The sequence below is a fragment of the Cyprinus carpio genome, chromosome A7, assembly GCF_018340385.1.
Source record: "Cyprinus carpio isolate SPL01 chromosome A7, ASM1834038v1, whole genome shotgun sequence".
NCBI lineage: Eukaryota > Metazoa > Chordata > Actinopteri > Cypriniformes > Cyprinidae > Cyprinus > Cyprinus carpio.
Window position 1 is genome coordinate 7,736,791 of NC_056578.1, and position 27,548 is coordinate 7,764,338.

Below are 27,548 nucleotides of genomic sequence, written 5' to 3' on the forward strand. Positions count from 1 at the left end.
TGAGTTCAGTGAGAAATTTTCAGTAAACTGAATGCTGCTCAGTACAGCACCAGCACTCAATGCAGAAACACAAAGCAATATCCAAAAACATCTGTCCAATGCATATAATGCAGATGTGAACTGTTAAGGGTTTTTTGATCAGATTTGATCAGTTGAAGCCTGCAAAGTGTTACATATTTTTATATTTTCTTCATATAGTTCTCTTTAGCAATGCAGCATTGCAAATTGCATATTGCAAAAATCGCATAAACTGAAAAATGTGACCTGCCATGTGCTCATACAATCAAACATGCTCATTTCCTGTTGTGCTATTCCATATAAAACTACCTCTGCAGGACCAAACTGCTCTCTTGTCATCCTAAACATAGTTTTGTGCTGTGTTTTTTTTCTTTTTTCTTTTTTAACACAAGCATCTGGGCTGAAATTCATTCTCCGGATATTGATTTCACTTATGGCGGTCAGATGCTAAGTGAGGTTGTCTGGGTTTCGTCCAGTGTCAGACACAAACCAGGTGCTTTCACAGGAACACTAGAAAGGTGATAGTCTGTGATGTGACAGATTTCTGATGTCACATCTGTGGCATCACTCAGTGGCAGAGATTCTGACTCATAGGGCTTGTGTTTGCTGTCAGTTTGTATAGATCTGTATATATTCTGAAGATGTTCAGACTGTTGATTGTGTGTGCAAACTCACTGTCATGTGTTGTGGGTGGTTGCCAGGGCATTGCGGTTGCTAGGGTGTTCTAATGTATTTTTCACGTTGCTTATGGGGTTGATGGATTTTTGTTTTCTTTTTTTTTAAACAGAAACATTCATCTGAATATTTATTTATTTATTTTACTATAAAGATGAAACAATGTACTTGTTTGGGACTTACATTATATAGTTGCTTTGAGAATTAATTAATTTATTTCTAAACTATCCTGTAACAAAAATAGATTTATGATTATAGTAATATTTATAAATTATAATAATGATCAAAATGTATAAATACTGTATTATACATAATATATAAAATATTATATCCTACAGTATTTAATTATTAATGCTTCAATGTTTTTACAGTATCATCATTTATAAATATTATAATGTTTATATATATATAATAATATATATATATATATATATATATATATATATATATATATATATATATATATATATATATATATATATATATATATACATAATTTTTATTTTTTTTTGTGGTTTCCTGTCTGTCATTATCTTCTCGCTCTGTGCTTTGCTCTCTCCACAGGAATTGCTTACCTGGGCGGCACCTGTAGCTCCAAGAGGAAGTGTGTGCTGGCGGAGGACAACGGACTCAACCTGGCCTTCACCATCGCTCATGAACTGGGCCACAAGTGAGTCCAAACGCCACAGAAATCTGATTTAGAGGCCCCTGTAATTGTCTGGTGCATCACAGTTTTGCTTTATCATCAGCTCTGATTGGACGCAGTTAAATATGCAACTAGTTTTCTACAGATGCTCTGTGGTATTTCAGGTCAGCATAAGAGACTTCTTTCAAAATCGTAAAAAAAATTGTACCGATCCCAAACATTTGAGCAGTAGCATATGATTTTTAGCTGTTGAAAGCACTCCTATTCAATGATAGCATATTTTAACTATTTATTAAGTCATAGGTTTGACACGACATGAGAGTGAGCAAATGATGACAGAATCTTTATTTTTGTGTGAACTATCCCTTTAACTTTTCATTTGTGTTCACACAGACCTGGAATTGTTTTGTTTTTTAAGGCCGCCAACATTTGCCAATTTGGTCAAACAAGTAGATAAATGCGATCTCAGCTAAGCTCACCAAAAGATAAAGCACCCAGCCAGATCTCCATCCATGATCGGACTCATCTTCAGACTTGTAAATATCTAGTTTGCAATCAAAATTGTTAATTTAAACCATTCATTGTTGGTTTCACTCTGTTGGTTTTTCTAGATACCCTGCTCTATTCTTTTAACAACAGGTTACTGGTATACGTCCCGGTACATCAGGTTTCTCTCGTTAAATGAGCGCTTGAGACACACTTCTGTCCTCACCGTGTGATTTGGAAAACCTAGGAAAATACCTGAAAGAGAACATGCTGTAAATGAACATGTATCATTCACATGAATTATAGGATTGAACCTGAACAAAAACACACTTCTCACAATAGCTCCCCTTCATCTCCTCGCTAGTATAAAGCCCTCTTTGATAGAACACAGTGGGCAGCCAACACCAAAATTTGTCTGGAAAAACGGCCAAGCTACATTAACGTAAGCGCCAGTCTTCAGAGGAGTTATCACCGTACTTGCTCCAGTATAGCGTGCAGTGGGATGCCACGGGCCAAAGTCGACTTTAATGCCCAACCCAGTAATGAGTTGGCACTGATGACGCCCGACTGGTGCCGATACCAAGGCTGCGGCACTATCATCACACGCACACAGAGCTCCATTGTCTCCAGTCTGTAAAAACACTAATAAAGCGAATATGTTACTGGTTTATGTGAGGGTTTAGGTCTTTACAATAAAAGCTGTAGCATGACATGTCAATATGATTATTTTATAGAGTCGCTAGCGTTGAATATTTCCGTCAGCATGGCATTTATAGTCTCTAATAAACACATGCAACAGCATCGCACTTTCTGATGGATTGAGATTTCTCAGAGTAGCGAGCAGAGTTTCTCATCTTTCATCAGCTCACGACCTTTTGATTTGGTGCGCGGGCGTAACAGAGCCTAATGACTGTCTGAGAGTCTTGTTTTAGCGCCGCTCCATTCGTCTCGCTTTATTAAGTGTAGAGGCTGATCATTTTCCAATAATAACAGCTGAAGGAGCACGATTACGGTGCTCTAGGCGTAACGCTAATGTGGGCTTTGCCGCATGGATCGACTCATTCGAAATGAAAACATGATCCGTATAGGAGAAGTGTGTCACGTCATATTTCAGTCTGCCCACAATGCCTCATTAATGTCATCATTGCTTATGTGATCATTAGTCAAAACACCTTTCAGAGTAAAGATAAATGAGTCTATGTGAACAACAAGAATATCTCAAAAGCAGTTCTTGTAATTTATTTGTTTGGTTTTTTTTACTAGCAAACGGTGAGAGATTGTTCAGTATGTGTTTCTATCATAGTGTAATTAGCACATACATAATTTCTTTATGCACATTTGAGAAATTTTTATGTTTTCATACAGCATTTTTCTCATATGTAGAGTTAGGGAAGTGAAACAAACCACTAAGGATATTAACATTTGGCAAGTAGCTTTTACAGTTTATGGACATCAATGATTCCTTGATTGTGGCTTATATGGTGTACAATTATGTTTTCTAAGCAATATTACTTTTTTGACTTGGGTCAGCAAGAAACCATCTAGACCTGCATAGCAACATACATACAACACCTTGTTGTACCTTTAGATTTCCAGCCTATGGGCCCTATTTTAACAATCTAAGCGCATTGTCTTAAGCACATGGCGCAGGTGTGCTAAGGGCGTGTCCGAATCCACTTTTGCTAGTTGCGCCCGGGCGCATGGTCTAAACGGGTTGTCCCTATTCTCTTAATGAGTAATTGGTGTTTTGTGGGCGTAACATGCAGTAAACCAATCAGACTCTCATCTCCCATTCCCTTTAAGAGCCAGTTGCACTCGTGCCATGACGGATTCGCTATTTACACGGCATAATTGGCAAGCCGAAAGACAAAACGCGTCTCAGAGATGAAACGGAGCTGCTTGAGCGTGAGCAAATAGGTAGCCTAATTCGGATACATGCGATGACTATCCATTATGACATGTAGGCATTTTTATATTTATGTAGCCTACACAATAATATTCTTTTCTATTGTAATCCTTTAATTTTTTATATTTGGCATGTTTCTGTGCTGCTGTGCGTCCCTGTGTGTTTAATAAGCAGCGGGTACGGGCGTTGTGGACCCCCCTATACTAACGCACTCTTTAAATCACAAAGAAAAACATTGCGCAATCTATTTTCAGTTCCTCAAAATTGCAACGTGCCAGAAATGCGCCTGAACACACCTCATTTTCAGACCAGCATGCCTATAGGCGCAAAAATGGACACAAATGCATTTGCTATTTAAACAACGTGGCGCAGGATGGGAAAATGAGAACTGTGTCAGGCTGAAACTAGCAAAAACTCTTGCACAGCACCTTGTGGCGCATTGCGCCAGGTGTATGATAGGGCCCTATATCTGTAAGTCACTATTGGTCATGCATGATGCCTTCCCTTCCAAGTCTTTTAGTCCAGTGCACGCTTGATGGGGTTTTTGGCTTGTGAAAACACTTGAGCATTATTAGCTTGGCAGCAAAACCTCCTTTTTTTAATAAGGCCAATCATGTTTTTTTTTCTCTCTCTCCCTTAAACAAATTTAACACAACAGACATTTGGCACCCTTATAAACCTCCCACGATTGTTTTAGTGTGAGAGAGATTCTCATCTCAGTCCACTTATTAACCAAATCACCCCACTGACATTAAAAGCCACTCATCTATGTTAGAGCTGGAAAGAAAGTGGCGATGAAACTGCTGTAGAACTCACATTCTTCTCCTTGTTCGTTTAGTTCTCCGCAGCGACTCTGTTGTGTTCGTTGTGTGTGTCTTTCGACTTTTATTGTTTAGCGGGAACCGAGACACAGCCTAGAAATCCACACTGTTCTCTTTATCAGTTCCTGCGCTCGCTGCCGCTGCTTCAGTTTTCGCTTGTTGTTTTTAATTTGGGAAATGTAGGTCAGGGCTTTGGAGAAAGCACTGTTACGGCTTTCTCTGACTTGGTTGCTTTGGTTTTCATGGGCACATTCGCTCTGTTTCGATGTAATAATGTATTGTTATGCATTCAAGGGAAGCTTCATAAACAGTGTGTTAATGATTATGTTTGACAAGCACAATAACTGTTTATTGTGCACTGCGTGAGACTCATAGTTTGTCAAATTACTGCTGTATCTTATTAGTGTTTGGTGTTTTTGATGTTCTTGTCTTTTTAGCATGGGCATGAGCCATGATGACGATCACGCCAGCTGCACGGGCCACTCTCACATCATGTCCGGGGAATGGGTCAAAGGTCGTAACCCCAGTGACCTCTCCTGGTCCAGCTGCAGTCGTGATGACCTGGAGAAGTTCCTCAGGTGAGACCGCATGCCATAAGATATAAATTCCTCAAACTAGCTTCTGCTTTTAGGTGTTATTAGTTCGTTAGGATTAGTACTGTAGGTGTTATTACCTGTTAGTTTTCAATAGCCAATATTGATACCTAGACAGTGGGAAATATTTTTAATGAATTTATGGAAAATTTTGTATTTACAAGATAGATAGACAGAGAGAGAGAGAGTAAAATGTCATTTTACAATATTGCAATAATTGTATTTGATCAATTATAATGTATTATATTTAATTATTTTATTATAAATAAGATGCTGCATATAATGCATAATGACATTTTCAGAAAAAAAATCTGTAATTAATTTTTTTTTATTAATAAATAATATTATTTGATATTAAGTTGGCATAATAATATTAGTAATTATGCTTATAAAAATTGTAATTCCACTATAATTTGAATAGTTTTCATTTTCTGGTTTTACCACTTTCCCATAGAAATTTTTCGTGCATACACAAAAATCAATTTTATTTATCTATTTTTAATATTATAGTAATTAATATTATATATTTTGTTATTTATTTAATTAATTATATATATATATATATATATATATATATATATATATATATATGTGTGTGTGTGTGTGTGTGTGTGTGTGTGTGTGTGTGTGTGTGTGTGTAATTTTAAATATATTAATATTATTTAATTTTTAGTTTACATATATTAACAAAATATATTGTGATTAATTCACAAAATTAATCAAATACACAACAAATATTTGAAAATGCAGATTATGAATACTGGAAATATGTATAATTGATTTTTTTAGCAAGCTATTACTAGTTACTACTAACATAACCAGGTTAGATTCAGTGTCCCACATTAATTCTCTGGCAAATATCCTTGAGGCATTTGAATAGAGGAGAGTTCATTCTGGAAGCCCAGGCTTAATAGTGTCTGCTGCGGCTCTATAAACAAAGAACCGTCTGGAGTCATCGATCCTCGCGGATGTACTGCAGCCGATGACAGAATAAAGCTGCAGGATTCACTGTCTGCTGTGCCCGCCGCGCTTCTGACCTCAATTCAGACTACAGAGTGTCACCGTATCCAAGCAGATACCAGCGTTATCCAAACTCTGCTGTTGAGCTTCTGAGAGCATTTCAATGCCGGAGACAATCAGGCAGATTAGAGTTTTTTCCTGTAGAGTAAAGCTCCTCACTACGATAACACGACAGCCTGGCTCTGCTTCAAAACCTGGTGAGCTGCCTTTGTAGGCGTCATAGGCGCATACAACGTGAAAGCTTTTTTAAAAGGTAGGCACCAAATTTTGCTGCCACATTTTGAAGCAGCATTACATGTATTCATCCTGCAGAAGGCAACCACATGATTATATTGAATTCACACATGCCTGTTGTCACTTCTATAAACATGCACATGCCCTGTTTGACAGCATTTTCCCTCTTGTGCCGTTTATTTAATTTTATTTTATAGGTGTTGTCAGTGTTTTAATCAAATTCCCATTCATTAAATACAAAATATTTGAATTTCATTTCAGTTTATATAAGTTTAATTTTATATTGACAGTTTTATTTTATTTTATTTTTCACAATGTTTATTTTACTTTATACACTTAAATTCAAAATTACAAATTCCTTTTGAATTAATGAATGAATTTACTTATCTAAGTTTGCTTGTTTGTTCATAACATTACACATTGTTTTTTCTCTCACACAGGCCATGCCTGCCTGATTAGTTTAGGATGAGCTGAAATAATAAATATTTACAGAGCAGATGTGCATGAGAATCCTGAAGTGCATGCGCTCATTAGGCTTTAAAGCATCAACGTCAACTTTTTCAAAATATTTCTTCTTTGCAGGTTTTGCTGAAATCTGACGATGTTTCACTGTAGACATCGGTATTGGTAGACATCGCCCAACTCTGCTGTGTTTGTCTAATCTTACACTTGTTGAAAGATGAGAGAGTGGACTTGGAGAAAGAGGAGTTTTACTTTGAGTAAATGAATTAGCAATAGAAAACCAGTATTAGAAGCACAGCAATTTCTAATTTCTTTTATAATGAAAGCTTGCAATTCATCAAGTTGTGTGTGAAGATGTTATGTACATCGTTTGTCTAAAATCTTACTGTCTTTCAGATTGAAAGCAAGTGCCTGTTTGCTGCATACTGACCCACGTAACAGCTACCTTACCCGCCTGCCAGCCAAACTTCCCGGGATGCACTACAGTGCTGATGAACAGTGCCAGATCCTATTCGGCACCAACGCTACTTTCTGCACTGATATGGAGGTGTGTGTGTCTTTCATCTGGGAACGCACTGATATCATACTGCGCTCATGCACTACATGTTTCCATACCGTAAACGGACACAATGCAGTGTACGTACACACAAATAAACACTGGCAACATGCAACTGAAACTTTTTGACCTGCTCATGTGACAGAATCCCATTGAAGTTACTTTATTGTTGTCTTGGCCCTGCGATCATTCCTATATGTATCTAGTTGAAGGATAAATTTATCCAGGCTACATTTGTAGCAGGTCAATATCATAAAAGGGTTTAACGTTTATCCACTCCATGCCTTTTCCTACATACTGCATAAAAAACATGAAATAAACTAATTTCTTTATTAAATGCATACATTTTAATATAAATAAATAAATAAATATATATATATAGTTTAAATGGTACTAGTTTAAATGAAAATAAAAGTCATAAATTAAGAAATAAAATATACACATTAAACATTAAACATTAATTTGGTATGAATTTGTTTGGCCTTTGTAATAGTCACAGTATTAAATGTTGCACTTCATAATTGTGGTATAATAATTTATGTTATACATCTAAATGTTTCTGCTGTTGTTAAACAGCAAATATTTAAACCCGAGTCTCAGAAAAGTTATTTTAATAAAATGCCCATTGACTGAATTCACAATTTAATTTAATTTAATTTAATTTTTATTCATAAAGTCACAATTTAATACACATTTTACTTTTGTAAAAAAATTATTTATTTATTAATTTATTTGTTTATACATTTTAATTTATATAAAAAAATTTCCATTAATTAAATTACATTTGAAAAATCCATTTTGTCTTCATCATTTTATTTTATTCACAGTCACAATTAAATTCACATTTTACTTTTGTATGTATGTATTTATTTAATTTGTTATAAAATATATCCATTAATTCAATTAATTTTTAAAAAGTCAATTTTGTCTTCGTCTTTTTTTTATTATTTTATTTTATTTTTTTATTCACATAAAGTCACAATTAAATTCACATCTTACTTTTGGATGTATTTATTTATTCATTTTAATTTGTTATAAAATATATCCATTAATTAAATTTAAAAAATCGATTTTGTCTTCATCATTTTAGTTTAGTTTAGTTTAGTTTAGTTTAGTTTAGTTTAGTTTAGTTTAGTTTAGTTTAGTTTAGTTTAGTTTAGTGTTGTCTTGGCCCTGGGATCATTCCCATATGTAGCTAGTGAAAGTATAAAATTATCCAGGCTACATTTGTAGCAGGTGAATATCATAAAAGAGTATGTGCACTTAGTCATTAATCCTGTTTATCCACGCAAAGCCTTAGATCTCTGGATATTTCCGTCTGGAAGTTTCAGTTCATAAGTTGCCATAGTGAAAACATCAGAACGGGTGGCAGGTGCTGGCGTATCAGGTTTGATCTGAACAGTTCCCAGTCAGTTCATGCTTTCCTGAGCGTGTAATCATCAGCTGTAACTGTTCAGATCATCGCTGCAAACATTTCCACCCGCTGCCTGTCCATCACTGTATACCATCTACACATCGTGCAGTGCTACAGCAGATACCTAGATTCACATAAAACATGCGTGAAGAAGATGAATAGTCAGTTTCTGAAAGGTAGAGAGGAGCTGACATAAAAGAGAGTGTAAATAAGCCAATTTAATGTATGTCCTGCCACCTTTGAAAAGTTTCTCTCTGTGAGATTGGAAAATGTGATTTAGCACAAAGTAAAGGAGCGTGTCTGGCTAACGTAAAAATACGAACATAGAAAATACTGTCCATCTCAAGAGCTGTTGGATAATTAACTCTCTTTTTTTGAGGAGTTTGGTTATATGAAATAGCTTAATTTAATTTAATTTAATTTAATTTAATTTAATTTAATTTAATTTAATTTAATTTAATTTAATTTAATTTAATTTAATTTAATTTTTAATTTTTAATTTTTAATTTTTAATTTTTAATTTAATTTTTTATTAATTTTTTAATTTTATTTTATTTTGCCATTGAGATATTAGTGAGATTTTATTTGTGCTTTTTCTTTACTATGGGATAATTCTGTATAATGTGTGTTTTTCACTCGGGTAATGCAGGTTTGGGTCCTAGATACTGTTTTCTAACAATGAAATCAAGTAAGAATGAAACACAAATGATCAAATTATTTCTATTCTGTGTGTTGTTTCAGCACCTGATGTGTGCTGGTCTCTGGTGTTTGGTGGAAGGAGACACTTCATGTAAAACCAAACTAGATCCACCACTGGACGGCACAGAATGTGGATCCGACAAGGTCACCAGCTTATCTTTAATATTATAAAGGAAATTGTACATAATCAAATGTAAGAAAGAATACTTAAAACTAATGATGTTCACTACTGTTCAAATGCTTTTTTTGTATACTTTTAAAGGACATTAATACATTTATTCAGCAAGGACGCATTAAATAGATAGGAATAATAAAAATATGTGTATTTTCATTTTTTAATTAATAATTTTATTTAGAAAGGACACATTAAATGAAACAAAAGTGACAGTAAACACATTTATAACATTCCTAAAAATATTTATATTTCAAATAAATGTTCATTCAAATGATCAATAAAGTGTTTCACAGTTTATCCAAAAATATTAATCAGCATAACTGTTTTCCACATTGATAATAATCAGAAATGTTTCTTGAGCGGCAACTATTAGCATGATTTCTGAAGGATCATGTGACACTGAAGACTGGAGTAATGATGCTGAAAATTCAGCTTTGCATCACAAAAATACATTTAAATTTTAATATATATTCAAATAGAAAACACTTCTTTTAAATTGTAATAATATTTCACAGTATTACTGATTATACTGTATTTTATATCAAATAAATGCATCCTTGGTGAGTAGAGGAGACTTCTTTTTTAAACCATTAAAAAAAGCTGTAGTGTTCATTTAAAAGGGGATTTTCAACTTGAATTTCTTAAAACATAAAATTCATCATTGCAGCAGTTTTATAAATGAGGGTAGCGTTTGGCAACAAATCCTATAATATTTGCAAAGTGTCAATACCGCAGAACCACTTGTAATCATCTTCATGTAAAGGAAATTAAATCTGTGGTTTGTCTTTATTTAGCTGGATTAACACGAATGTGTGTGTCTTTCTCAGTGGTGCAGGGCTGGTGAGTGTGTCAGTAAGACGCCCATCCCACAGCATGTAGATGGAGACTGGAGTCCGTGGAGCACGTGGAGCATGTGCAGCCGAACATGTGGCACAGGAGCCTGCTTCAGACAGAGGAAATGTGACAACCCACCGTAAGCCTTTACATCTCTCACTTTCTCTCCGTCCATATTAACTAAGGCTTGAATGAGTACTAGTCATTCAGAAAAGTAGTCAGCAAGTCAGTGTTACCTGATATAAACGACTCATCACTCACCATCCAGTTTTACTTTCACAGACTTAAGTGCCTGTTGTGGTTTGTTATACAAAACTAGCTAGTTGTGCATCTAATATTGTGAACAAACAGGCTGAGGTCCAGAGATGATCTGACTCGATGCAAACACAGGCAGCATCCAAACCCACAATGCACCACAATAATCCAGTTTGTGTTTTGGCAGGAACAAGTTTTCCTCTCGATCTCCTCCTTTATCTAATGATGCCGTTTCTCTCCGAGTGTCATTTCTCAATGCCTGACAGCCCACCAGAGAGCTTGTTTTAGAGTTTTTTAAAACATGATGTAATAACTCAAAGCTCTTCGGTTGTTTCCAACAGGAACAGCATGCAATTTGCGAATGGTGGTCTAAGATGTGCGGTTTTTGTTTTGGACGCTCGTAACGTCTCGTGCCACGTTCGCGAGGTAATCGCTCTTTTGTGCACCATGGATCGTAAAACACTTGGAGCTGCATCAAGCAATCCGAAGAGCAAAAAGGAAGAAAAATAAGGCTGACATACAAGTCACGGTCTGTCTACTTTTTTAATAGTGGAAAAGGGGTAAGAAAGAGTATGAGGAAGAAACTAGATTTGCATTTGCTGGAAAAAAAACAGCAGATTTAGGTAAGTTCAGGTTTTAGGTTTTGCATTCTGTTTGAGGCTAGTGAGCTAATGCTTTAATCTAGTCAACATGAAATCTTATTCTGAATGATTCATAAGCTCATTTCATAGAAAAACTTCCATCAAAATATAACTTTTCTGCTGACATCATTTTGGGTTTGCTGGCTATTCGATTATGTTAATCAATAGCCAAATAGCTGTTTTGGCATCATTTTAGCAAACTTGCATTCAAGTCTGGCTTCGGTTCTGGTATGTAACACCACTTTTTATGATCTAATCAATTCCTGATGGATACAGTCAAGTCCCTCCCTACATTTCTTAACTTTAAAGCGGTCATCAGATGCTACATGCATTTTTACAAGTTGTTTGAACTAAATGTGTTTTGGCAGTGTGTGTACACAACCACCCTATAATGATAAAAATCCACCCAGTGTTTTTTTTTTAATCTTGTTAAATGATTTCCCCTTTCTCAAATTGAGCCGATCTCAGATGCCTGTGTTTATGACGTCACACAGACAGGCCCCTCCCATGATTTTTTGATTGACACTAGCGTTTCAGCACAGACTGGACTGGCATCTTACCTTAGACCCGCCCTGAGTGCCTGTCATCAGTCCACCATTGTTTCACCGCCGGAGCAGATGTAGACAAGAATGTCTAAGCAATCGAGGTGTTCTGTTGTTGGATATACTAATGAACATAGCAGTCGTCATTTACTCCTGACATCTGAGCCACTGAAAACACAGTGGATTACATTTGTTTCTGAAGGGAATGTGCCCCTGATCTACATAAATGCGTGCTCTGAAGAGAGCTGTTTTTGACAGGGTAAAAAGGGTACTGTTTTACACTACCATTGGGAAATTTTAACCAAACTATATTACAGACTTTTCATTAAGACCCTAAAGAATAATATCAACTTGTGGAAAATGGGCATCCGATGACCCCTTTAAATAGCATGTTTCAGTCAGAGATGCAAGACATTAGAGAAGTAATGGGTTGAGAACAGTATTTATCTTTGACTTTAAATAGCCTTACAAGTTTACATGAAACAGAAGTAGATTTAAGTTTACACTTCCATTCAAAAGTTTGAGGTCAGTAAAAATTTTTTTGAAAGAAATTAATACTTTTATGCAGCATGATGCATTAAATCAATCAAAAGTGACATTAAAGACATTTATAATGTTACAAAAGAATTCTATTTTAAATAAATGTTGTTATTTTTAGTCATCAACAATTGCAGCACAGCTGCTTTCAGCATTGATGATAAAAAATAAATGTTTCTTGAGCAGCAAATCAACACACTAGAATGATTTCTAAAGGATCATGTGACACTGAAGACTGGAGTAATGATGCTGAAAATTCACAGGAATAAATTGCATTTTAAAATAAATTCAAATAGAAAACAATAAATGCAGCCTAGGTGAAAATAAGAGATTTGCCAATAAAAACAGTTGCTGGGGTAATTTGTAGCAATAGCCAAAAAAAAAAAAAAAATACATTGTATGGGTCAACATTATCGATTTTTCTTTTATGCCAAAAATCATTAGGATATTAATTAAAGATCATGTTTCATGAAGATATTTAGTAAGTTTCCTACTGTAAATAAATCAAAACTTAATTTTTGATTAGTAATATGCATTGTTAAGAATTCATTTGGACAACGTTAAAGGGGATTTTCTCAGTATTTAGATTTTTTTTGCACCCTCCAGATTTTCAAATAGTTGTATCTCGACCAAATATTGTCAGATCCTAATAAACCATACATCAATGGAAAGCTTATTTATTCAGCTTTCAGATGATGTATAAATCTCAATTTCGAAAAATTTACACTTAAAACTGGTTTTGTGGTCCAGGGTCACAAATGGTCTGTTCGTTGAGCGGTTGGGGTGTAAATAAATTAAAAAAATTAATTAAATAAACCCTAATTAGAATGTTTGAGAGATCTCAGTATATGCCTGGCAAACTCTGTAATACATTCAAATGAGGGAAATACGACAGTTTGAAGACACTCTCACAGAAGACGAGACAGATTGAATGATGGAACATGATGGAGCCTGTGAGAATGTGAGGAGACTTGTTACTGAACAGGTTTTAGACTGTCGTCATGTCTGCTGTCATCATTTGAGCAAGTGAAACATGTTCTAATGAAGGTTTATGGGGCCTCAAACCCCTCCCTCCTCCTCACGTCTCCTCTTCTCAATCCTCACCCTACAGCTAGGATACTGATCTTCATGTTTTTGGTTCATGGTTGTGGTTCTCCAGGCCTGGTCCAGGAGGGAAGTACTGTCAGAAGGCCAGCGTGGAGCACAAAGTGTGTGAAGGGCCACCGTGTTCCAAGGGTCTGCCTACGTTTAGAGACCAGCAGTGTCGGTCTCATGACCGGCAGCCCAGTAAGAAGAAAAGCCAGATGTGGACAGCTGTGATCGACGATGGTAAGACTAAAAATACACCTCTGTTTGCTGAATGAAAGCCAATATTTGTTTCATACTGATTTTGCTATGCTGATTCCAGAAATAGTGCCTGTTTTTCTTTCACACACTGTTATACTTTCACACAAAATATCATGCATTTTGTAGCTTTTTTTGCTTTTGACAACAATTTGTAAGCTGAAGAAGTCTTGTACTATCCCTTAATCAGCAAAAAAAATAAAAATAAAAACTGCCACAAAGACATTATTCCTGTCTTCCTCTGAGCCAGATTACAGCTGTGATTTTCACATGTATGAATGATTTAGAAGACATTATTTTATATCTAATCCTCATTTCAAGGTTAGAGTTATGACCAATCACTGCAGAAAATGCAAATATGACCCAGATGATCTATCCATCCATCATCTAATCATCTGTCTGTTTGTCTATCCATCTATCTGTCTCTCTGTCTACTTTTTTTCTGCATATTGATTATCATATTGAAAAATCTGCATAAAATCTGTGTACCTGAAAGGCTTCACTCTGTGACGAAAGCAATGAAGCCGCAGCACTCAAACGCGCTCTCTCTATTTTACCTCACAATGGCAGAAACACAGGCTCTCCAAACTCAGATCGCTCGAGAGTCACTTACAGACGTTCAATCAGTGAACTTTCATCTTCTGCAGACTAAAGGAGCCCAAAGCTGCTCTTAAATCACAACATGTCACTCAGAAACAGGCTTGTGATCTTCTTAAGTAGACTCCTCAGAAAAACTGTGCCACGGAACACCGTGACTGCACTTCATGTGTTCTTACTGAAAGTACAGAAACTTGTGCCTCTTTCAGCCTCAAAACTCAATCCATACAGATTGGATCCGATAGAACTCATTTGTGGAGGAATTTTGTGAACAAACGGAAACATTAAAAAATGATGCATGTACATGCTAAATGAAGCATTTATTTATGTGTGTGTGCTTTTATTTCCCAGAAAAGCCATGCGCTCTATATTGTTCACCCATTGGCAGTGATGCACCAGTATTAGTGGCAGAACGTGTGCTGGACGGAACGCCATGTGGGCCTTATGAGAGCGACCTGTGTGTGAGCGGAAAATGTCAGGTGTGTGTTTTCATATACTGTTTTCTATTGTAATATTTTTTCAAATGTAATTTATTCCTGTGATCAAAGCTGAATTTTCAGCATCATTACTCCAGTCTTCAGTGTCACATGATCCTTCAGGAATCATTCTAATATGCAGATTTTTAATTTAAAAGCCAAATTACACGTTCACATACTATTTTCAAACTATTAAACCTAAGTTCAAATCTTAGCCCAATACAAACATGAATAAGACTGCAATTGGCAACATTTCTATATTAATTCCATGTTGAAATATATCCTGAAACTAAAATATCAAATACTATGCAAGCATTTACATTAAACTGATTGATGTATAATTATTATTAAAAAAAAAAACACCATAAATTACCATAGACATAGTCTAGATGACTTGTGCACTATATTTTATGGTCTTATGAAGTCATACGATAGCTTTGTGTTGGGAAGAGACTGAAATTAAAAATGCATTTTAATGTTTGGGTGAAGTATTCAAGCATGAAATAAAATAATGACTGTTTCTTGTCCAGTTTTCTCAAAATCCCTCATTTTGTCATATACTATCATATATTCCTTTTTATATGCATTCTTCTTCCAAACTCACGTCTTTGGTTGAGCCAGAAATCGACAAAAAGAACAGTGTGTTTACAGTTTTCACAGAGTCATCATTCAAATATCATACTGATTGCCATTGTCTCTGAAATGAAACTGGAATATGAGAAGACTCATATGAGAGGTTTTAGCATAAAAATGACACAGCTGTTGCATTTAATGAAGATTAAGGTTTAAAACCTGCCTGATCGATTGATTTAAGATGAGTGTGAGATCATATTGCACCAGTTCATTTTCTGTAGTGATTTACAGTAAGACATTGCATAAGAGTATTTAATTAAATAAGATGCTTTGTGTCTGTAGAAGAGTGTTGTCATAGAGAAAGACTGATGAAAGAGTGCTAGGAAAGCCAACAAGGGTAGAGAATGAATAAGAAAGTACAGTTGTGAGAGTTGTGTAGTAGTGTAATTGTTTGACAGTTAAAGACACGTTGCACACTTAGGAAGCTAAGTTTTGGCCACTGTTTCTACAGTCAAACACACTGTTGCTCAATGGCCACTAGTAAGAGTACAAGACTGAAAGGAGGTCACAGGCTGCAAGCCGCCTCCACTAATAGAAAGCAGGACTGAGAAAAACAGGTCAAAATGTCTGGAAGTGATTTCACTGTGTGCACTATAACACACACACACACACACATATGTGTGGCGGTTACTGTCCGTGAGCGAAGGGATTCATCAGCCCTGAACATTGACTACATTCCTTCATTCTGTAATATAAACATGCTCCACCTGGGCTGCCCCACAGGAAGTGAGCAGATTCAGGGTCAGATCCTGTCCTGGTTTGTCCTGACCACAATCCCAGCATCGCTGTTTTGGAGTTAGCACTCATATTCGGAGTCTGAATGCAGCTCTTGTGTCAGAAACATCCAGAGGGAGTGAACGGATGCTCAGCGCCAGGATTATTCAGTGAAAATATGATTTCTGTGACCTTTTCCTGTTTATTTATTCCATTCTGCTTTTACTTTTAAGCGAGCCTATTAAGAAGGAAATCACTGACAGAGATTACCTGGATTTAATCAGAAGCAACTATAGGGAGGACATCATTTGCACATGGGATCCAAACAAGAAGATTCTTTCAGTGTCATTAGCATCATTGCAAATTTCCAATTTGTCAAATGTTTGTTAGTGTTTTTCAGGAAAACATGCTCATTGTTTTTCTGAAGAATACTGATTTAAATTGCTGAAAATGTGCTCAACCTCAGATCATCCAAGAAATGTAGCATTCCGTCACTTGCTCACCAGTGGATCCTCTGCAGTGAATGGGTGCCGTCAGAATGAGAGTCCAAACAGCTGAAAAAAACATCACAATAATCCACAAGTAATCCACACCACTCCAGTCCATCAGTTAATGTCTTGTGAAGTGAAAAGCTGCATAAGGAATTAATCCATCATTAATATGTTTTTAACTTCAAACCATTTCTTCCTCTATAATCTTGCTTTCTCCAGTGAAAAAGTCATCTTGTGTGAATCAGGAGAGAAATATGCACAGATCAAGCACTGATTACAAGCAAAAACAGTCCAAAATAGTTCTGAACACATATGTTGGTGGATTTTGATGTGAGAGGATAGCAGGATGTGGACTTTTACACTGAAGAAAGTGTCATTATGGACTTTTGTCCAGAAGCGATGGTTTAATGTTAAAAGATTTAAATTATGTAATTGTTTGTTAGAGACTTGCATCTTTTGACTTTTTGAGGTTTAAGCTGATGGACTGGAGTGGTGTGGATTATTGTGATGTTTTTATCACCTGTTTGGACTCTCATTCTGACGGCACCCATTTACTGCAAGTGATGGAATGATAATTTCTCCAAATCTGTTCAGATGACGAAACAATCTCATCTACATCTTGGATGGCCTGAGAGTACAATTTCAGCAATTTTTCATTTTTGGTTGAAAGAGTCCAATCTGTCTACACTTGAATGCAAAAAATGGGGCCTGACATGACTCATTCGATCATAAAGTACAACCAATCAGAACGACTCCTTATAACGCAACTGCAACACATTCCTGAAGTGAAATGAAGAATGACTTCCTGTGCATCCAGATAATTCATCAGTTAAACCAGCGGTGATTGCCACAGAACATTCACTAATGGCATTTTACATTAGGTTTCTGAATCATTCGCTAAAGATTTATGTGATAAGGCTTTCACTTTCAGGTGTTATTTTGTTGCGTTTGAAGTTATGCAACCATTAAGCCATTATTCTTTATGTGACTTGATGTTGTGCCAGAGAAATCAGAATTATATTACAGCTCAACACTGATTTGTTATCAACATTTGGCAACAACTTGCTTGGCGTGTTCTTTTGTCGCAATGGACAGATTTATTGAATGAAGAAATGAAAGATATTTTGACCCTTTGTATGGTGTTTTCTTTCTTGTAGAGCACAAAAAGACGATTTTCTTTTCATACAATGACATTTAATACAGAATTTCCAGCATCATTATTCCAGTCTTCAGTGTCACATGATCCTTCAGAAATCATTCTAATATACTGATTCGCTGCTCAAGGAACATTTATTATTATCATCAATGTTGAAAACAGTTCTGCTGCTTTCTGTGGAAACTGTGATACTTTGGAGTCTTTGATCAATAGAAAGTTGAAAAGAACACTAAAAATCTTTGTTATTCTCCAAAAAACCTTGTTATATAACTTTATGTTATACTGATAAATTAACAGCATACAGGTTTGGAGTGACATTTTACCAATCAATGTTTTTACATTCCTGTAACTCATGGATCATGAAATCAAAGTTTTTTTGTTCTCACAGAAAATCGGCTGTGACGGCATCATCGGTTCATCTGCAAAAGAAGACCGGTGTGGCATCTGCAACGGTGACGGCAAATCCTGCAAGATCGTCAAAGGAGACTTCAACCACTCCAAAGGGATGGGTGAGTCAGAATGAGGGGAATCATTTATGTTCATCTGACGTTAATATAAACTTTCAGTCTCGCTGTAGTGCGTCATCAGGCCTGCTGGTCCTCAACACAACGTAGACTAAATTCTACTACTCTCTTACCTCCTCTGATGGACCACCACTGCAGTTTCTGAGTGGTTGTGTCTTAAGTTTGGAGTGGTTTGGGCTTGTTTAAATTAACAAAGAGAGAGAAGCACAGCGAGTAACCTCTTCCATTGACCATGTTGGTTTTGTGTCTCTCAGTCCCTCATAGCCTTTGTAAGAAGGTTTCTACGTGCGTGATGTCGAAACCCAGAGCTGTTCTCAAGTGTTTCTCATGTAAGATGCATGGTTTGACGTATGTGTGTGCGCGTGTGTTGTTTTGAAACAAACTATTCTGTGGGATAAACACTCAACTGCTCTTGAATGATTATATTAAACACACCTTTACACTAGGAGAGATGATGTTCTGATTTATTTCAACACAATATACGCTACCGTTCAAAAGTTTGCGATCATTAAAAACTATTTTTTGTGTGTTTATGAAATAAGATTCGTATCACTGTTGGTGCTTTTTAACTAAAACTAAATCTATTGAAATAGTTTCTGTTAAATGAAATAAAGCTGAAATAAAATACAATTCAATTTAAAAAACTTAAAAAAAACTTGACAGCTGACTGAAATAGAAAGTTGAACTGCTTAAATGACTAAAACTGAAATAAAAATAAATGACAGAATAAAAAATAACAACAATAAGAAAAGAAAACGATGAACTTACTGAAATTTTATTTAAAATTAAAATGAAAACTGAAATTATAAAAAGGAATTCTAATTCATAGTATTAATAATTATAGAAGTAATACTAAAATAACACAATTTCTTATTTCACCAAGGCTGTATTTATTTGATCAAAAATACAGCCCAAAATTGATAGATAATATTAAAGTTTAAAATAACTATTTTGTGTTTAAATATATTTTAAATTGCAGTCTTTACTCAAGTATCACATCATGTCACATGATCCTTCAGAAATCATTCTAATATGCTGATTTGCTGCTCAAGAAACATTTCTGATTATTATCAATGTTGAAAAAAGGTTGCGGTGCTTTATATTTTAGTGGAAACCATGATACATTTATCTTTGCAAGATTTTTTGTTTAATAGAAAGTTCAAAAGAATAATATAAATGTATATTTACAGTCAGTTTTGATCAATTTAATGCATCCTGGCTGAATAAAAGTATACATTTCAAAACCGTAGTGATCACAAAAAATTGAACGGTAGTGTGTTTAATTGCATTGGCTTATCAAAGTCAAGATATTTGGATTAGAAAAAATCCTTATCACCGAACAAAATTCAAAGTTTGTCTTGTTGAACTTCCCTTTTCTGGTCAACATGATGTTTTCATTTAACTGACATGCTCCATTAGGTCTGTTTGAGTGAATGTTTGGAGAGGTTAAAACTTTTTGTCATTCCAAACTCTGTTTATGAGCTGAGTAAGGACTCGTGCTCTTGAGTTGTTATTCACTGGATTCAGTCCGGATGACTCCAAGGTCACGTTGTGTGCCTCCCAAAACACCAAGCGTCCCAACGGTCTCTAACTGCTGTAGCTTCAGGCCATCATCATCCTGTCCACTGCTGAATGTGGGGATATGTATGCATGCCCAGCCGCATGGGGAATGCGTTAGGACAACATGAAGGACTTCAGACTTTGCCAGCAGTTATTGCTGAGCCAAAGCTGCATGCGTACAGTTCGATTTTTGCTGTTTGAGACAATCAGAAGTCTTGTTATTTAGCATTACCATCATTTTATGATCATATCCAAGTTCGCAGTCCACAAAATCCCCTTTTCCAAAATCCCCTTTCTTGGCTTTGTGCATATTAATGAGGAATTTGACATAGATCGATGGAGTAAAACGGACCATCGGTACTGTCAGTCTTGTATCATACAGTCTAGGGCTGGGTGATATATCGCGTTTGATATGATTCGATTTTGATAGTGATATTGATTTTATTTTGAGTGATATTGGTCTCTGTCTATTAAATGCCACTCCATTTGAAAGTAGTTGATGGTGATTTACCGGTAATCAGGGAACCGGCTTTACTGACGAAATGCGCATGACAATCTCATGCGATATATCAACCAGCCCTAATACAGTCTGACATGATGTAGTACAGTCTGCTTTGACTTTTACTAAAGATCTAATGCAATCTGACAAGCAACAGTTGCAAAGGACAGAAAGCAACTGTACAGTTTCAGCAGTCAAATTGACTGATTTTCTTTTGTTTGCGAGGGCCTCATAAAAAATTCATCCTGAAAATTAAGTTTGCTCTTTTAAATAAATCTTTAAATGAATCTTTGGGGCTTCTGAAACCAGTTCTGACTGTGTAAAGGTGGGTTTTAGTGACTTTTCAAGAGCAGTCATGAGAGAATTTCACTTCTTTATAAAGATCTGACTCTCACTCTTTCACATTTAACCACTTTTGCTTCTGGAAGTATTTTTCCCATTCATTTTTTTTTCCCATAGGTGCACTACCATTCAAAAGATTTATTTATTTATTTATTTAAGAAATAATACTTTTATTTAGAAAGGAAACATTAAATTGATCAAAAGTGGCAAGACCTTGCACAAAATGTTTTTTTTTTTTTTTTTTTTTTCAAATTAATCCTGTTTTTATGAATGTTCTATTCATCAAAGAATCTTGAAAGAAAATTATCACAATTTCCACATAAATATGAAACTATTTTCAGCATTGATAATAATAATAAATGTTTCTTGAGCAGTAAATCAGCATATTAGAATGATTTCTGAAGGATCATGTGACACTGAAGACTGGAGTAATGATGCTGAAAATTCAGCTTTACATCACAGGAATAAATTACATTTTAAAATATATTTTAATAGAAAACATGTATTTTAAATTGTAAAATTATTTCATAATATTCCTGTATTTTTTTATCAGATATTTTTGGTGAGCATATAAGACTTACAGTACTTTCAGAAACATTAATAAATCTCGCTGACCCCAAAGAATGACATAACTGAATCAGAATTGACAGTACAGTATTAAACTATTGAATAATACTCATTGATTATACAGTAAGTTTGTTTAAATATGAATTTGACTGACTCGTGGCTTCGGCAGAATCATAATTAATCACTTAACTTCAGAGCTCATGGTAGGTCTATACAGAAATGTTTACATGTTACCACTAAACATTGATCTCTCTGTGGAGAGAATGATTGGGATCGTTACTTCTGGAACTGTTGTGCTTGATTAGGGTTGCACAATGTGTGCTTTTTTTTTGTTGTTTTTAAGAAGATAATGCATCTTATGATTATTATTTAGTCTTTTTTTTATTCTGGTGGAATTATTTTGTTTTTTTATATTTTTTAGTGAGTGCCTCAGTTTGGTAAAAGTCAATTAAAATGAAGCAGCTGTTAGAGTCTCTTATACTCACTAAATCTGCATTTATTTGATTAAAAATGCAGATAAAACAACCGATTACAAATTAAAATAACTGCTTTGTAATGTAATATATTTTAAAATGTAATTTATTCCTGTGACGTAAAGCTGAATTTTCAGTATCATTTCTCCCGTCTTCAGCTGATATGATTCATGCAGTGGATTTTGTGATCCATTGCACACCTACTCTCTTGTTATTTGAAGAAAAAGTACAATCACATTTGTTTTTGATCAGGCTGATTTGTCTGCAGTAAAGTTCAGCCGATGTCTTTTTTTTATTCTGGCTAGTTAAATTCATTTTGGGCTATTCAAATCTGAAGAATGCCGGCCCGAAGGGCTACCAAGGATTTTGAAATTTTGCAAGCCCTGCATAATTTTCATCTCTATGTGAGCTATTCCTTTTATAAAAGGTAGACATCACTGGAGCAATAAAGGTTCCTGACAAATTTCACTCAGTCTTCCAGGGAGGCTGAAAAACGTTTGGCAGAAAAGCTTTCCTACATCTATATTCTCAGCTTTCATTGTCTGAGATGAATTGCTCTCCATAACAAAACCAAACAGAAACTGAATCCCACAGTCCAGCGGTTACTCCAGGTCCTCCAGATGTGGTGGCATGTGAACGAGTGTGCGGTTCTGATCTGGGGTTGGTTTGTTTTATGCTAATCCGGTGGCCGGTCATGTGGTTTTGGGTGTTTAACAGGGGTTTGTGGTGCTGTGTGCAGTGATAACCGCATGTTTGTGATCATGCCAGGAATAACACGGTGAGTATAAAACGGCTTTGGTGCAAAGTGTAGGCAGTAAAGGACTCTAGCACTTTACAATAACCATTTCAGACCGTCATCCAAAGTGCAGGTCAGATCATCTCAATCAGGGTCACACGAGTCTCATCCTTCATATGAGAAAACAGGTGTCAAAGGTCTCTTTTTTAAATGAGATGAACTGATGGCAATTACTCACATACACAGGACCATCAGCCGTTTGTGTCCTGTTAGCTGCTCCGTATCTGACGATGAGGTTTAGCATCACTTTCCATGTGGCCAATGTGTGTATAAACAGCACAGCAGATGATGGTTTATCATTACTGGCCCGACAATAATATCTTGAGATGGTGAAGATTTATGATTCAGACTTACCGTATTCATTGTGAATGATCTACTCTGACTGGCCAGGAATATACACTGTGTGTAGTGACAGACACATGTGCTTTATCCACATACACAACATATTTATAGAAATGCACACCTGCACCTGTGTTTGCCCACCTGTGCACTAGTATGAAATCCTGCTCGTCTCTTTTCATTTTCCACCCTTCTTTCTCTCGTTTCTCCTCTTATTTCTCTCCTTCCAAAAGGTTACATCGAGGCAGCTGTCATTCCGGTGGGAGCTCGGCGAATAAAAGTTGTGGAAGACAAACCGTCCCATAGCTTTCTGGGTAATTACTCAACCTGTTGCCATAACAACAGTCTTCTAAATGGCCACACAATGGATCTGAGGGAGACTGGAGCAGCTCCGTAACGGCTGTAGATAGGAATCAGGCCAGGTGTCGTCTCTAATGCTGCGCTATGACAAATGATGCTTCTCTGCTGACAAGCTGCTTGTCATATTAGGATGAAACTCATGCTAAGAACGTATAACAAAGATTTGCTTTATGCAGCTCAATACTAACTTTGTAATACTTTTTTGCCCACTAAATATTAGTTTTTGTGAGTGAAGTCTGGACAATCACCCTAAGAAATATATTATATATAATGATGTTTTTAATAAACAAAGGAAGTAGTATATGTGACCCTGGAGCACAAAAGCCGTCTTAAGTCGCTGGGGTATATTTGTAGCAGTAGCCAAAAATACATTTTATGGGTCAAAATTATTGATTTTTCTTTTATACAAAAAATCATTAGGATATTAAGTAAAGATCATGTTCCATGAAGATATTTTGTAAATTTCATTCTGTAAATATATAAAAACTTAATTTTTGATTAGTAATATGCATTGCTAAGAACTTCATTTTCTTTAAAGGAGATTTTCTCATTTTTTGCACCCTCAGATTCCAGATTTTCAAATAGTTGTATCTTGAACAAATATTGTCCTACCCCCCCAAAAAACATACATCGATGGAAAGCTTATTTATTCAGTTTTAAAAAATTTACCCTTATGACTGGTTTTGTGGTCCAGGGTCACATTTATTCAATTCTATAAATAAATATATATATAGATTTAGATTTAGATTATGATATTATTTCAGGACATTTAAATACATTTATCCCTAAAATTGTAAGTACTAATAAATATTATTATTATTATTATTATTATTAAGTAAATTTTAATTTTGATAAAGAGAATTGTGGAGGAAAATTATGTAAATTAACGTAAAATAATAATGTAAAATAATATTTTGCTGATTGCGTTTTTTTTTTTTGCAATTTCCATTATAGTTAATTGTTTTCATAAAAAATACTTTTTATAGCATAAATTAAAATGCATAAATTCTAAATAATTTTTCAATAATATATTGATAATGATGATGATAATTTTTCTGTTTTTTCATTATGGTAATAATCATTGGGGAGGCAATGTGTTTAAATGTCATGAAATTTATTTAACAATGCAACATTATAGGGATTCATTTTCTTAAAATGTAAATTCTTTTTATTTTTAATAAACAAAATTTAAACAAAATGTAATTTAATTTTACTTTCAATTTTAATTCATGTAATTTGTCCATATGTTTTTTATTTATTTATTTATTTATTTATTTTTTGCAATTTCCATTATAGTAAATTGTTTTCATAAAAAAAATACTTTTTATAGCATAAATTAAAATGCATAAATTCAAAATACATTTTCAATAATACATTGATGATGATGATGATGATGATGATGATTATGATGATTTTTTCAGTTTTGGCATTATGGCAATAATCTTTGGGGAAGGGATGTGTTTAAATGTCATGAAATTTATTTAACAATGCAAAATTATAAGGATTCATTTTCTTAAATAAATTGTAAAATTATTTTTATTTTGGGTGAAATATACCAGTTATGGTCTTGACTTTCGTGAGATTCTCTCTTGTATTTAGTGAAACCCACTTGAGAGAATATTATAAATCTTGTTAACACTTCATTTGTCCAGCTGGCCCACAATTGATGAGCATATCCATTGTAATTTAATTTAATTTAATGAGTCAGAGGTTTTTGAAAAGATGCCTTCAACTTTCAGAATTAATGTGTCTCGCCTTCCAACTTCAGACATAATGCTGACAGATCATAGTAATGCTTCACTTTCATATTCCTAAACAAACATCCCTTTTCCCGAAGGTCAGTATCACATGACTGCCTGGGTTGAAGTTATTAAAAATGCCCACATTCTCAGAATTTATAGACTGTATTATAGACATTATAAGGTTGTGAAGTATAGAGGCTTTCTAATGCCCCATTGTGACACTTTTCAAGCAACACATGAATTTGATTCTATAATGCCTTTCATTTAACATTGAACGGCAGGATGCAATCTGTGATTCATACACAGGGCGAGGTAAACATATGTTAAGCTTGGTCTGGTTTACTATCTTTTGTAAGAGAGCAGAAGAATATTTTTTAATTCCAGCCAAAAAGCTTGTAGTGACATGAAAGCGAACCCCTCCCATTGAGCTCAGCGCAGATGCTCTCCAAAACAAACCAGTTCATGTTTTCATTGCAGCAGACTGTGGGCAATCACACGTCTTTAACCTCCGCTGCTTTGAAACATGGAGTCATCGTATATGTGTATAAAAATAGGTTGATTGTGCGCTAATGATGGAAGAATGATATGCAGTAGCTCATTCAACACAAGAAGTTCAAATGCATAATGGTAAGAAAGATTGCTCGGATTTTGGTCCATGTGAAGGCAGAGATGCATTGAGAAAGAAAATGCTATAAAATACATTATAGTTCTCACCATTACTGTCATGAAGTATACATTTTTACTGATGCTGAAAATCATTTTATAATAATTAAAAACATTATTTACGTTTTGCAAGAATACAGTTTCAATCTTTCTACTTGAAGATTTCATGTTTAATTAAATGCATTACTTGATTATTTGTGAAATGTACTAGCAATTTTTTAATGTAAAAAAAGAAATGTTGCAAAGTAAATCCTACACTATTTTGAAGCTAAAGTTCAGCTGAATATTTTATTGTGCATCCCACATTACAATAAAATCAAAGTGTAATGTATGTGACTCTGTACCAGGGTTATTATAATTTCTTAAACTAAAGCATAAAATATAACAAACTTAATAAAATATAGATATAGATATGAAGATTTCAGGTGCCTTCTGAGATTTTTTCTTTTAAATGAGCATGAACTTATTTCAGCTAGATGTCAAGGAAACATTGTACATCACTGATTTTTTTTTTAACTTTGAATTATAAGCATCATAAAGCATGCATGAATATGGTACTGCACGCGGTTGGATTGGCATGTATTTTAAGAAAATCTCCTTTTTGAAGTTGGCTCAAGTCAAATGATTTTGTAATAATTGATAACTGACTCACTAAGTTTTGCTGTAATGATGCTGGTGTAGTGTGCATTAGATTAATGTGTTCCTCTTTGACTGGTGCAGCTCTGAAGGACTCCAGCAAGCGATCCATAAACAATGACTGGAAAATCGAGCTGCCAGGGGAGTTTGAGCTTGCTGGCACCACGGTCCGCTACGTGAGGAGAGGACTGTGGGAAAAGATGTCTGCCAAGGGACCCACAAAGACTCCGCTCCACCTCATGGTAAATACATTAGGTCCTAATATGCACCTTTCTCTTACTTAGATCTTTACAGATGTCTTTCACACGTTTCTGAAGTGTGCTTTTAAAATCAGTGTAAAAAGCCATCCGCTGCACATTTTATTTCCATAATCATATGATCAGTGGGAAATACTGTAGGCCTCAGAGAATTGATTGAATCATGAACCCTGAATGAAAATGATGTCATTATTATTTACTCACCGAAGAGAGTTCATCTTCATAACATAACATAAATGTTTCTTAAAGTCTGCCTTGCAATCACTAATTCTATCCTTTAAAACTCATCTTTAATCATCAAAATGACCTGAAATGTTTTTTTCCCCGTGAAAATAATTTCTTCACGCCTTAAAATGGCTTAAATGTAGTAAATAAATAAATAAATAAATGAAAGTTTCTCATATAATATCATGTGCTTCTTTGGAAAAAAATAATAGCATATGGGTTTGGATCGACATGATAGTGAGTAAATAATGACAGAAGTTTCATTATTGGGTAAATTGTCACTTTAAGAAAGTAAATGGGGGCGATTTTGCTTTCATGCTGACTGTGGCTGTCATGTTCTCCTGGTTTCTGGTTGATATAATAATAGTATAATAATGGCATTTTTTTCCATCATCATGAACGACTTCAGGATTAACAAAACATGCTATATGTTATTTTCGGAAAACATGGCAGTCTGCTGAATCCAAAGCAAATAGATAAACTGAATGGAAAACAGATCACGCAGAATGTTTTGAAAGCAATAACGCAGATGTGTTTGGGATGGAGCCACTGCTGAACCTGAAGTCTTCACCTTCATGCATGTCTAGAGCTGCTTTTCCACCCGTGTGTCAGCTGCAATGATTTCATCATGATGTCATGT

The 27,548-nt window shown here is 35.0% G+C and overlaps 1 protein-coding gene across 1 annotated transcript in view; it reads left to right on the forward strand.

Moving 5' to 3' along the window:
* LOC109064724 (A disintegrin and metalloproteinase with thrombospondin motifs 17-like) overlaps positions 1-27,548 on the forward strand; it is an 86,042-nt gene that overhangs the window by 36,031 nt on the left and 22,463 nt on the right. Inside the window, exons 6-16 of the mRNA XM_042761333.1 lie at positions 1,258-1,363; positions 4,990-5,130; positions 7,258-7,408; positions 9,573-9,674; positions 10,533-10,678; positions 13,674-13,843; positions 14,807-14,934; positions 18,314-18,434; positions 18,704-18,778; positions 23,259-23,339; positions 26,511-26,668. Coding sequence (XP_042617267.1) covers positions 1,258-1,363; positions 4,990-5,130; positions 7,258-7,408; positions 9,573-9,674; positions 10,533-10,678; positions 13,674-13,843; positions 14,807-14,934; positions 18,314-18,434; positions 18,704-18,778; positions 23,259-23,339; positions 26,511-26,668 — 1,379 coding nt within the window. The remainder of the gene's footprint in view (positions 1-1,257; positions 1,364-4,989; positions 5,131-7,257; positions 7,409-9,572; positions 9,675-10,532; positions 10,679-13,673; positions 13,844-14,806; positions 14,935-18,313; positions 18,435-18,703; positions 18,779-23,258; positions 23,340-26,510; positions 26,669-27,548) is intronic.